General features: G+C 40.3%; 1 protein-coding gene across 3 annotated transcripts in view; it reads right to left on the bottom strand.

Annotated features, from left to right (window-relative positions):
• LOC113011018 (epidermal retinol dehydrogenase 2) overlaps nucleotides 1-14223 on the bottom strand; it is a 31945-nt gene that overhangs the window by 16097 nt on the left and 1625 nt on the right. For all 3 annotated transcript variants that reach the window (XM_026150387.1, XM_026150388.1, XM_026150389.1), the window contains exons 2-6: nucleotides 7658-7985; nucleotides 4715-4846; nucleotides 4426-4525; nucleotides 3996-4140; nucleotides 128-253 (exon numbers count right to left, since the gene is read on the bottom strand). In XM_026150387.1, the coding sequence (XP_026006172.1) occupies nucleotides 128-253; nucleotides 3996-4140; nucleotides 4426-4525; nucleotides 4715-4846; nucleotides 7658-7978 (824 nt within the window). In that variant the 5' untranslated portion in view covers nucleotides 7979-7985. The remainder of the gene's footprint in view (nucleotides 1-127; nucleotides 254-3995; nucleotides 4141-4425; nucleotides 4526-4714; nucleotides 4847-7657; nucleotides 7986-14223) is intronic.

The following is a 14223-nucleotide window of genomic DNA, read 5'->3' on the forward strand; positions in this document are numbered from 1 at the left end:
GATCCATTTTGTGATAAGGCATGACAAAATATGGGACAAGTGAAGTGGATAAATCTTCAGATATCTCTACATTAGTGAGTGTGGAACTGTGTGCAAGTGAAAGAAACAAAGAAAGGTAGTGACTAACTTCTTCAGACCAGCTATGAGGTACATGCTCCGAGGCAAAAGCAAGTAGACCTGGTCTGTGAGCACAGCATGGATGATCTTCTTTGCCACATAATCAGGATTCAGGATTGGTAGCAGTTTTGGCCACCTGATGAACACAAAAAAAGAGACAAAAAAAAAAAGCACTGAACTTAGCATTTGTCAAGTTCTCCATTTCAAGTTCTCCTGCGACAATCTGGGTGGGTAATCAGATATTTGGTTGAAGGTTACAGAGGGTAGATTTTTAAATGATTTGGAAAATTATTACACTTTATATAATTCATGTAATTAATGCACTACATCTGCTTACATGATGTGTATTATAACATTCATCACACCAAATATACAACATGTAATTCTAATTTTCAACAGACTATTGGAATCTGCACAAACAGGCCCCCTAAAAAGATTTTACCCTTCAATAATGCTACAAATGGCAACTCTATGAATAGTTACACCGTACTAGCACCAGGTTTGCCCCCGTTTTGCTGTCAGAAATGCCTTAATGTTTGTGCCATAGATTAAACAAGGTGATGAAAACAGTACTTAGATTTTGGTGCACGTTGACATCATGGCCTCAGCTGCTGCCGATCTGTCGGCTGCACGTGCATAATGTGAACCTACCACATCCCAAAGCTGCTTCATTGGGATGTGGCAGCTGAAGGCCACTACAGTGAACTCATTGCCATGTTGAAGAAACAATATTGAGCTGACTGAGCTTTATGACATGATGCCTTATCTGGCTCGATGCACTGTGGTGATACAGGGATGGACACTGTGGCAACAATACTCAGTACCAACTGAACACTATTTAAACAGGACACACACACCGTAACATCTCCACAAGCATGAACTGACATTCTGACATTGCCATCCAAACATTACAGTAAGGGAGGAAATTTTACTGTAAGTCACAGTAACCTTGTTAATGTTGCCTATCAGCTCGTCACCCAGACAGCTGACACTCACTGGTTATTAATTTCTGGACCAGTCTCTGCCATCCTACAGATGCCTGGGTGGGATTAACCCCAGCAGATCAGCAGTTTGTGAAACACTAAGAAGCATGGTTTGACACCATGCTACATGCTACATGCTACATTCAAAGTCACTGAAGTCTCAGTTTGATGCCAGTCAGATCCTCAGTTTAAACTTCAGGCAGTCGTACTGACCATGTCTACTTGCCCAATTGCATTGTATGGTAGGCTGATCACATGTTTGTGTTGAGAGGCAATTGAACAGTGTACCTAATAAAGTGGCTGTAAGCGTGTGCCCAAAAAAAAGGAACCTCATGTTCAGTCGTGTCTGTTAACATGTGGCTTAGCACTTTCAGTGCTGCCAGTCCACTTCCATCACATAACCTGTGGTCTTCTGTTCCTGGTTAATAACCAATATGTTTGGTTAGTTGGTCAGCAGCTGCTGTTTTTGTGTGAAACTGGAAGTGTAACAGGACTTCTAGTCCTCATATGTGTCAGCAAGGTGGTTTGCGACTATGTGCTAGATGGCGTCTTGGGACACCTTTGCAGAATGTGCAACTTAGGTCATGTCAGCTGGGGTAGGCTCCTGTCTCTGTGGACCTGCTGCTTAGGCCTGTTAACAATAATCAGAGCCTCTGTCTACATTGGCCTTTTCTAGCCACTGGTAGCACTTCTTGATGTCAGCACGTCCTCGCCCAATGGTATCATGCAAGGGCTTGGTCCGACATCTTTATGCATCTTCAGCTGCTTAAGGCATTCTTGGAGCCACTCATCTGGTGAGGTGGTGATGGTTGGTGGGCTGGCGCATCTCTGATGATGGCTCTGACACTCAGTAATCCTAATCCTCCCCCTCCTGTTGCTCAGAGTCACAGTGTGCTGGATTTCAGGTGGAGACCTCCATGCTTTAAGAGGAGTATGCACCTTGACAACAGTGGCATCTATCTCCGTTTGTAGCATGGAGGAATATTGGTGTGACACTAAGAAAAACTATTGTAATTCTATTTCGAGAAAAAAAAGTAAAAATATTCAGATTACGGTTATTTCGAGACAAACTGCCACAGCTACAAAATGCCTTGTATAGACAGTTAGTTTTACTAACTGATCAGCATACTTGTGATGCAACTGTTGGTAGCCTTGAATCTGTCCATGAACAACCATTTCATGCTGTATAAATCCATTCTTCCAAGTTTGTGTGGCCATAAGCAACTTTCTGCACCATCTTTTCAATGTCCTTGTACTTGACCCAAAAGAGAAATAACTTCATTCCTTGTTACTAAATGAGATTCTGAAGTACTACGTTATAAACTTATAGGGTACAGCAACTGCCGCAGTTTGTCTGGAAACAACCATAATCTCCACATTTTGACTTTTTTCTCAAAATACATTTGACTTAAATCTCAAAATTTCGACTTTTGCAACTTTTATCTCTGTTTTTTTGTAGATGATGTGCTTCTGTTGGTATCAGGTGGTGAACTCCATCCCACATCGGAGTGGTTAACAGCCAAGTATGAAGCAGAGTGAGTGAGAAGTCTGAGGCCATCATCCTCAGCTACATAAGGGTGCAGGGCCCACTCCGGGTCAGGGACCAGTTACTGAGGAGTTTAAATATCCCAGGGTCTTGTTCGTGAGTGAGAGGAGTGGGAGATCGACAGACTGATTCGTTCTGTGGCTGCAGTGATGCAGCACCTGACTAGTTCGATCAGTCAGTTGTGGTAAAAAAAGCACCAAATATAAAAGTGAAGCTCTCGATTTACGGGTCAATCTACGTCTCTACGTCTCACCCCCCCGTCCACTAAACTCACAGGCCGAACAAGGAGCTGATCAGAAATGCAGCCAAGAGGCCCATGGTGACTCTGGACGAGCTGCAGAGATCTACAGCTCAGGTGGGGGAATCTGTCCATAGGACAACTATTAGTCATGCACTGCACAAAGTTGGCCTTTATGGAAGAGTGGCAAGAAGAAAGCCATTGTTAACAGGAAACCATAAGAAGTCCTGTTTGCAGTTTGCCACAAGCCATGTGGGGGACACAGCAAACATGTGGAAGAAGGTGCTCTGGTCAGATGAGACCAAAATGCAAAACGCTCTGTGTGGAAAACTAACACTGCACATCACTCTGAACACACCATCCCCACTGTCAGATATGGTGGTGGCAGCATCATGCTCTGGGGGGGCTTCTCTTCAGCAGGGACAGGGAAGCTGGTCAGAGTTGATGGGAAGATGGATGGAGCCAAATACAGAGCAGTCTTGGAAGGAAACCTCTTGGAGTCTGCAAAAGACTTGAGACTGGGGCGGAGCTTCACCTTCCAGTAGGACAACGACCCTGAACATAAAGCCAGGGCAACAATGGGATGGTTTAAAACCAAACATATCCATGTGTTAGAATGGCCCAGTCAAAGTCCAGATCTAAGAGTCTGTGGCAAGATCTGAAAACTGCTGTTCACAAACGCTGCCCATCTAAGCTGACTGAGCTGGAGCTGTTTCAAAGAAGAATGGGCAAAGATTTCAGTCTGTAGATGTGCAAAGCTGGTAGAGACAGACCCTAAAAGACTGGCAGCTGGAACTGCAGCAAAAGCTGGTTCTACAAAGTATTGACTCAGGGGGCTGAATAATTACGCACACACCACTTTACAGTTATTTATTTGTAAAAAATGTTTGGAATCATGTCTGATTTTCGTTCTACTTCTCACGTGTGCACCACTTTGTGTTGGTCTTTCACCTGGAATTCCAATAAAATTGATTCATGTTTGTGGCTGTAATGTGACAAAATGTGGGAAAGTTCAAGGGGGCCGAATACTTTTGAAAACCACTGTACAGGTTCTTAATGACACCTGTGACATTTGAAACCATAAAAATGGAAACCATGTAGCATGACCTACTTAGTTTGACATCCATCGAACATTCCGGTGTTGATGAAGTACGGGCATACAATCGTAGTTTTGACACCATCTTTCCCAGTTGCTAGCAGCTCAAGACCCACAGACTCTGCAAACCCTACTGCAGCAAATTTACTGGCACAGTAGTCTGCAGAATGAAGGTATAAGACAAAGCATTACAAAGAGATGTTCCTTAAATAAGGTTACTTCACCAATACCAGAAAGTGTATTTGTTTAGTTAAAATGATCACGTATGGGAGTATGCACTTTTACACTGATGGCTTAATAAATAATTCAGTCCTTAATAAAAACAATAAATAGATTAAAGAATACGTCATGTTCTCAAGCTCCACGTGTCAAACAGGGGATTCATCCAACACATTCAACTTTAGAATTACTGAGATGCATCACATGTTTAGGGAAGAAAACACACCTGCCAATCCATTGACTCCTATTAGTCCAGCAGAGCTGGCAATGCTGACAAGGTGCCCATGATTGTTGGCAATCATAGCAGGAAGGAAGGCCTTGTAGGTCTGAGGGGAGAAAGAAAAGGGGGGGGGGAAAAAGACCAAATCACCTGCTGTAACAGAAAAGGTCGTATTCATTCTTAAATTCTACTAAAGAATCAACTGGAGACGTTAATGCCAAATTAAATATCACAGTGTTGTCTAATCTGCTAGTAAAATCATGTGGAGACTTGTCCATGTCCTTTACTGACTGACCCAAAAGTGAGCCATGATGTTGACATCCATGGTCTTCTCAATCAGTGAATCAGGAGCATCCATGAACTTCTTTCCTGTCACAATGCCGGCGTTGTTCACTAAAATGCTGACATCACCCACCTCTCGCTTCACCTACATGAAGGAATGAAGAAAAACCATCACGTATGAATAAATATCATTTTGTAAAAAAGATACTCCAAAGTAAAATGTACAACAGCTGTAGGATATGCATGAGGAAAAGAGATTCTATGATTTCCCAAACAATCTGTGTTGTCTTGAAATTGATCTGTGATTTAGACGAAGAGCTGTTGTTGTTCTCTCAGCTGCCTCAGTGATGCACAGACATAACTCAAACATACAGCGGTGTGAAAAAGTGTTGTCTCGTCAGTCCACAGAGTATTTTCTTAAAAGTCTTGGAGATCATCCAGATGTTTCCTGGCAAAACTGAGACGAGCATTTATGTTCCTTTCGCTCAGCAGTGGGTTTTGTCTTGGAACTGCTCTGCAGGCCATTTTTGCCAAGTTTCTTTCTTATTGTGGAGTCATGAACAGTAGCCTTAACTGAGGCTAGTGAGGCCTGCAGTTGTTGTTCTGGGGTCTTTGGTGATCTCGGATGACTCCTCTCAGGAAAAGCCGGCCGACCAAAATTACCCTAAGAGAACAGCGAAGGTCCACTACAGTTTCATGCTTTTGCCATCTGTGGATGATGGCTCTCACTGTGGTCCACTGGAGTCCCACAGCTTTAGAAATGGCTTCATTACCTTTTCCAGATCTCAATTAGCTTCTCATTTCTTCCTCAATGTCCTTGAATCGTGCCATGTCGTCTTGTTTTTGAGGATCTTTTTGGTTCTATTCAAAGTGACTTCTTGATTGAGAACAGGTGTGGCAGTAATCAGGCCTGGATGTGGCTAAATTGGCATTGAACTCAGCGTTACAATGCTGTGATACACCACAATGAATTTGTTATAACGGGGGGTTTGTATACCAGTATATCAGTTTAAATCAGATTTAAATCAGATCAGGGTATATCAGTTTTTCCACATGGGGCCATGTAGGTATGGATTTTTCTTCCCTCTTAAAAGCCTTCCTGTTTGTGTGTCATGTAACTAATATTTGATCATCTAATATTTGAATTTCTTTGATGAGCTCAAACATGCAAGTGTGACAAACATACAAAAAACCTGAAATCAGGACGGGGCCAACAGTTTTTCACAGCGCTGCAGGCTCAGTCTACATAACATTTAGATTCACTTTTTAGTTAAATTTTAAATAGCACCAATTCATAATTCAGTTGGAGATCAAACACACACTACATTATGTTACACTGACTAGAAAATATTTCATTATGGTACACAAAATAAAAGCCTCCCAATAAAGTGATAAAACAAAGATCCTGTCAGCTTCCATCTTAGAGAAAACCTCTGACAACAAACTGAATCAAGAGAGAGTATGCAAAGAGAGAAACATGTTTGGATGGTTACAGTTACACTTAAAACGGCCCGTGGTGGCTCCTCAGCCGGAGCGGGCGTGGCCAAGGTAAAGCGATCCCACGCCTGTGACGTGGACAATGACACCACGAGTAGTAACGCCGCTAAGCAACACTACCGGGGGAGTAGTGTGAGTGTCCGTTCATTTACAGCTTCCTACACTGTATATTCATTCTGTTTACATTTTTCAGTGTTAAATCTTCCTGTGAAACGCTGATCTAGACCCAAACAAACAAGACAGAAGGCAGGAAGTGATGCTTGTACTCGATGGTTATTGCTGACTCATGTTTCTACACATGAAAGGACAAATCAATTATTTAACCGTACTGCTAATGTATACAGATGTGTACAAAAAGCAAAAGTCTTAATATACAACATGAATTAATTAATTGCTGAGTCAGAGAAAGGTGCATTTTAGTCTTTGGATTATTTTTATTATTGTTTTGGGGTTTTTTGCCCTAAAGAATTATACCTAAAATATGCGGAGCTTCACTTTAACGATGAGGGAAAAGCTGCTGTAGGAGCCACTGTGATTAACACGACTGCTGTCATTGCCACTTTGCACCAGCATTTCAAATAAATGAAAAGTCAACAATGCAAAGGACGGCATTACTCAAGCTGTCTGCAGCTAATTTTAATTTTAGTGTATCACTATGTGTGTGTGGCTGAGTGTGAGAGAGCGAGTTACTCATAAGTGCAAAAGCTCCATGTGCTGTTAAGTAGGAGAGAATTAACACATCATTAGCATTCAACGGGGTCTTAATGAGCAAACGTTTACGCAGCTCTGCTAACTCCTGCAGAAATTATGAACAACTTGTATGTCATAAATTTTTCATATGGTTTCTTATAATTGTGCAACCATAGCATCATTGTCACAAGCCAAAAAACTGAATTAAAGTGAATGGATCAGACAGTGTGATAACAAAGTAAGTAACATGTTGATCCAGTGGTTAGCACTGTTGCTGCACAGCAATTACGTCCTACAGTTAAAAGCACTGGCTTCCTGGGACTTTTCTGTGTAGCAGTCCAGGTACTCCAGCTTCACCCATCACAAATATATGGTTAGATTAGCTGCTGATTCTAAATTGTGACTATGACTCTTAATGGTCATTTCTCTGTTAGCCCTGCAACAAGTAGAAACCTGTTTAAGGTGCGCCCCATCTTTCACCCACTACAATAGGCTCCAGCCCCCCAATGAACCTGAATTAGACAATGAGGGAAACCACAGATTTCTCTGAAGACTTAAAATCATTTGAATACAAAAGTTAAAAGGTCTAAAACTACTTAGACTAATATAATGTATTTTTATTTTCAAGCCACTGAAAGTTTGGACGTTGTAATAAGCTCAGGTAGTTAACTTGTTGCACGTACACATCGATGTTAACTCAAGTCAAAAACGAAGTAGATGCCAGTTGCACTACAGGCACGTCGGTCTAATGTTCACCCAGAAACTTTACCTGGTCAGCCACTCTGTAAACTTCATTCTTGTCACTGCAGTCACAGATATAGTAGTGGACTCGACTGGCTCCATTACTTTTAGCCAGTCTAGCAGTTTCCTTCATCCCTTCCTGGTTGATATCCCACAGCACCAGCACGGTGCTATAAGCTGCAAATTCCTGAGCCATGAGACGGCCGATTCCACTACCGGCTCCTGTAATGAGCACCACCTCACCAGCAATGTTCTTCTTTTTCTTTGGCACAAAGAAGTAGATGAAAGACTCCACATTGTACCAGATGGACAAAAGGAGTACTTTGATGGTTTCCAAGAAGAAATTCATAATGAATCTGGAAAGAAAGAAGAGAGACATCAATCAAAAACAAAACAAACGTTTCCTGGTATTATGAATAAGACTGGAAATCTTGATGAAATGATTTTCCTCCAATTTTTTATACAAGTAGCTTCAGTCAGATTACAGAAACCTTTGTGTTATTCCTATGACTCTTTTTAGTTTTGTCTGTAATGAATTTAAAAGAACTTCAAAGCAAGTTGTTTTGGGGCATTATAGAATTTTGTGAAAAATGAATTCAGGAATAATCATAATCAAAAGGTGCACCTCAAGGCTCTGTATTAGGACCGACACCATTTCAATAATAATTTAAGAAAAAGGCTGTACCGTGACAAAACGTGGAACAAGGGATATGCTGTTAATGCTTTCTGAATGCACCGTGTATCAGCATTGATACTGGCAACTTGCAGGCAGGACCATTTATAAGTGTAAATAAATAATGAGTACAATCAGCAAGCGCCCCTCATTTATCATACACTACCTCATTTGGAGTGCAAATCTGGTGAATGACAGAAATATTTGGATAATATTCTCTCCCCCGATCAGTCTGGTTTCAGAAAGCAACATAGCACTGTCACAGCTTCGATTAAAGTTTTAAATGACTTTGTGGAAGCTTTTACTGTGTGGCACTTTTTATAGATTTGTCAAAAGCATTTGACACAGTACATCATAAGCTGTTATGTCACAGACTTTTAGATATTGGCTTTCCAGACCAAGCTACTGACTGGTTTTCAAATTATCTTTCTGATCATAAGCAGAGTGTTCACGATGCAGTCCACGATTGTTCTTGTTATCCAAGTGTCACAAAAGGTGCACCTCAAGGCTCTGTATTAGGACCGACACTATTTCAATAATAATTTAGGAAAAAGGCTGTACCGTGACAAAACGTGGAACAAGGGATGTGCTGTTAATGCTTTCTGAATGCACCGTGTATCAGCATTGATACTGGCAACTTGCAGGCAGGACCATTTATAAGTGTAAATAAATAATGAGTACAATCAGCAAGCGCCCCTCATTTATCATACACTACCTCGTTTGGAGTGCAAATCTGACATGAGCTGCATCATAGTGCATATATAGCAAGAGAAAAGTTTTTTTGTCTTAAGTGGTGAAACAAGTTTATTTTACACAGTATTGAAGATTGAATAGCTCTCCCTCTCAGACATGCCTGTGTGTCTGTGCTTGTTCCATTGTGTGTGCTGAAGATGTGAACGCATAGCATTGCTATAACAATGACACTGTGATACGACAATCACATAAAAAGTAATACCATACCATATTATCAGCACAGCCCTAAATAATGATGTCAAACACAGCCAGGAGAAAGTATATGCACACTACCTGTTTTTTTGTTGCGGCCCGTCATCCAACTGGGCCTTACTCAGACTTTATCAGAACTCTTTGTTTTTAATCTGGTTTAATGCTCAGTTATTGTGGGTGATTTTAACATCCATGTAGATGCTAAAAATGACAGCCTCAACATGGCATTTAATCTGTTATTAGACTCAATTGGTTTCTCTCAAAATGTAAAAGAACCCACCCACCACTTTAATCACACTCTAGATCTTGTTTTAACATATGGCATAGAAACTGAACATTTAACAGTGTTTCCTGAAAACCCTCTCCTGTCTGATCATTTCCTGATAACATTTACATTTACAATAATTGATTACACAGCGGTGAAGAGTAGACTTTATCAAAATAGATGTCTTTCTGAAAGCACTGTAACTAAGTTTAAGAATATAATCCACCCACTGTTATCATCTTCAATGCCCTGTACCAACACAGAGCAGAGCAGCTATCTGAACGCTACCCCAACAGAGGTCGATTATCTTGTTAATAATTTCACCTCCTCACTACGTACGACTCTGGATACTGTAGCTCCTGTGAAAACTAAGGCCTCAAATCAGAAATACCTGACTCCGTGGTATAATTCTCAAACACGTACCCTAAAGCAGATGACTCGTAATCTGGAGAGGAAATGGCGTGTCACAGATTTAGAGGATCATCATTTAGCCTGGAGAAATAGTTTGCTGCTTTATAAGAAAGCCCTCCGCAAAGCCAGAACATCTTACTATTCATCACTGATTGAAGAAAATAAGAACAACCCCAGGTTTCTCTTCAGCTCTGTAGCCAGGCTGACAAACAGTCAGAGCTCTGTTGAGCCAACCATCCCTTTAACGTTAACTAGTAATGACTTCATGAACTTCTTCACAAATAAAATTTTTATCATTAGAGAAAAAATTACCAGTAATCATCCCACAGATGTAATATTATCTACAGCTACTCTTAGTACCATTGATGTTAAGTTAGACTCTTTTTCTCCAATTGATCTTTCTGAGTTAACTTCAATAATTACTTCCTCCAAACCATCAACGTGTCTTTTAGACCCCATTCCTACAAAACTGCTCAAAGAAGTCCTGCCATTAATTAATTCTTCGATCTTAAATATGATCAACCTGTCTCTAATAATCAGCTATGTACCACAGGCCTTCAAGCTGGCTGTAGTTAAACCTTTACTCAAAAAGCATCTCTAGACCCAGCAGTCTTAGCTAATTATAGGCCAATCTCCAACCTTCCTTTATATCAAACATCCTTGAAAGAGTAGTTGTCAAACAGCTAACAGATCATCTGCAGAGGTTTATTTGAAGAGTTTCAGTCAGGTTTCAGAGCTCATCACAGCACAGAAACAGCTTTAGTGAAGGTTACAAATGATCTTCTTATGGCCTCTGACAGTGGACTCATTTCTGGCATTCAGCCTAATCCTGGCCCACCTGAGTAGTTTTAAAAACATGCCTGGGTTACATATTTTACATGTTAATGCCTACCTGACAAGATAGATATGGTGTTCATCGTCCAAGAAAAGATGGTGTAGTAGCAATGTATGTTAAATGTAGTTTTTCAGTGCGAATGAGGCTTTCCAAATCTTTTTCTAAAATAATATTCTCTCCCCCGATCAGTCTGGTTTCAGAAAGCAACATAGCACTGTCACAGCTTCGATTAAAGTTTTAAATGACTTTGTGGAAGCTTTTACTGTGTGGCACTTTTTATAGATTTGTCAAAAGCATTTGACACAGTACATCATAAGCTGTTATGTCACAGACTTTTAGATATTGGCTTTCCAGACCAAGCTACTGACTGGTTTTCAAATTATCTTTCTGATCATAAGCAGAGTGTTCATGATGCCGTCCACGATTGTTCTTGTTATCCAAGTGTCACAAAAGGTGCACCTCAAGGCTCTGTATTAGGACCGACACTATTTGCAGTTTACATTAATAATTTGGAGCAGAATGCATCTGCTGCATCTCTACGCTGATGACACTGTTGTTTACTAATCACACAAACTCAAATGCCCTGGATTTTGATCATCTACAGATTGCATTTATTATTCAGTCACATTTGTTCCATCTCAAACTCGTACTGAATGCTGGCAAAATGAAGCGCATGTTGTCTGCAAACTAAAAGAAATACCTGCCTAATTGAATTTGTGTGGTTATAAACACCTAGCTATTTTAATACATGAATGTGTCTCAAGTCACATATTAAAAATTAATTTAAAAAAAAAAGCTCAGATTAAAAGTAGTGTTCTTCTATAGAAATGAATCAAAAACAACTTTGCTACCACGTTCTTACCTCACGTTGATTATGATGAGATTACTTATATGAACACTCCCGTGAGCTCTTTTACAGACACTGCTTGATCATGCAGCGCTATATTTCACCATTGTACTTTTTACTCTTTGGTTAACTGGCCTCCCCTGTCCACACACAGACTAATGCATTTGGCTTGTTCGGAGTCCCAGACACTTTCCTGCACCTCCCCAGATAACATCATCCACAACGACATCTGTGCCAAGAATGTGGAGCAGGTGGCCACGATCCTGGAGTCTCTGAGGCAGGCCAGACTCACGGCCAAACCAAGTGACGGAGGAAGGTGGAGTATCTGGGGTACCACAAACCAGCAGCCATGTTCTTCACAGTGATGAGAATAAGGCCATTAAAATAACTTTTTTCAGCGACTGGTAATCTAACCAATTACTTTTTCTATCATTACAACGCCGTAACCGTTACTAACAAGAAAATGCGGTGGGTGCGTTACTGTTTTTCAACACACAGATGCTTAAAGCTGTCTTCATCTTACTGTGAGCTAGGGAGGGTGAAACAATTGCACAAGTGCTGCTGATTGGCTGAGGAAGAGTAAAGTAGTCATGGTAAATCAACCAGAGGCAGGCATGGGCGGGTGCTGACATACAAACAGATATGTAGAGCGATGAGACAAAGTCATGGAGAGTCCAGATAATTCAAAGGTAGCAAACAGCTGAAGTGGAAGTGCAGAAATGATTTTTCTCTTAGAAGAGATAAAAGGCTAGTTCCCATTTACTTTAATAATAAACTCATTTTTACAACAAACAGCTGAAGATATATTTTAGTATGTTCAAGTATGTTTAGTAATTTATATTTTAGTAGAGTTCATTAAGAGGGGATCCAAGCTCTTTTACATATTTAAACTAGAGATGGACCGATCCGATATTACATATCAGTATCGGTCCGATACTGACGTAAATTACTGGATCGGATATCGGAGAGAAATAAAAAATGTAATCCGATCCAATAAATATAAAAAAAAAAAAAGCACCTCACAAAACTTGCAACACGGCGTAACTCAGCTCATAACCGTAGCACGTCGCAGCAGTGTGGTCACGTGATAGAGCAGCTGTGTGTATTTGCAGCCTCGCTACCAAACCAACATTTCATCTCCGAGGAAGTTTTCCCAGAGAGAAGTAAAGCAAGTGTGTAAGTTCATCTCTGAATGTTTGTAAAGCATTCCAGCGTTAAGCTTAACAACCTATGGAGCCACTGCCTCTTCTCTCTCCTGCTGCCACTTCAATCGTGACACTGATCAATGATCAGCTGATCGGCTTTTCTGTGGCGAGTCCGTCTCTCTTTGTTTTTGTCTCACTTTGCAGCAGAAAGAGGAAACCAGCGGCTGAACAACAGCAGCACGTTTAAGCTTGATAAGCTGTTGTTATAATGTATTTAATATTACTTTCTACTCGAGGATCTTTTTCTACAGCTGACGGCTGTAACTGTGCAGGGGCGGATCTAGCAAAGTTTAGCCAGGGGGGCCAATAGGGCATGAACAGGGAAAAGGGGGCACAAAGACATACTTTTCTTTCTTATTCTCATTTAAAATGTCAAGCTTTTAATAAATAATTATCTGAATCTTACACCCAAAGTTTTAATCTGATGTAAAATGTATAGAAGTCCATTACTGTATATAGTAACTATTAAGTCTAATATACCCTAGTAAGCTATAGTACTTTTTCCTTTGGAAAGATACCATCTGTGCAGTTCTGTTGAAGAAAGATGTTGAATCTATTTAATTATTCTTGAAAAATAATTTATTTCTGTGCATTTTTTTTTCACACTGCATCAAATTAAAGTTGATTATGTCGATTAAGCGTCATGAGGTGGAGCGTGGTTCCCCCCTTTTTTTTGCTGGGAGTTTGCAACCCTATTAGTTAGGTTGCTTAATATTTCTGCTAAGTACTCTTTAAAATGCCAGAATAGGGAGGATGGAGCAGGTTTAAGTTTATTAGATTGATCAGTTTTGCTGAACTATGTAATGTTTTGGGTGCAGTGTATTTTTTACACACAGGTATAACAGAATAGCTTTAGTGTTGTTGTTTATTTAAACTTGAGTATGAACTTATCAAAATGCAGCAAGATATTAAAAAAACAGTCTTATTGATTAAAAAACACTATATCGGATTCATATTGACAGATTCAAGATGGCGGCGCGCACGGGTGCAGCAGCTCTTAGCTCTCCAGTTTGGTGCTCGTTTTTACTTCTTTGAACTATTACCGTCAGGCCGACGGTACAGGTCACATAAAACCAGGACAAACAGATTCAGGGATAGTTTCTTTCCCAGAGCTACCACCGTAGTAAATAAGCACAAAAACAATTGAACCTATTCCATACAGTCACTGTCATTATATTATGCTGCTACTCATACTGTCATTATATTAATGCTGCTATCCTGTATATATTGTACATACTATTGTTTGAGTACTTACGATTGTTTTTTTTGTACTTTTTATATTTTACATTTATATTTATTATTGAAACTTGCACCAAGGGAGTGGCACTCCAATTTCGTTGTACTCTGTACAATGACAATAAAGGCTATTCTATTCTATATTGGTATCGGCAGATATCCAAATTTATGATATCG

The sequence above is a fragment of the Astatotilapia calliptera genome, chromosome 18 (genome assembly GCF_900246225.1).
Source record: "Astatotilapia calliptera chromosome 18, fAstCal1.2, whole genome shotgun sequence".
In the NCBI taxonomy this organism is placed as follows: Eukaryota; Metazoa; Chordata; class Actinopteri; order Cichliformes; family Cichlidae; genus Astatotilapia; species Astatotilapia calliptera.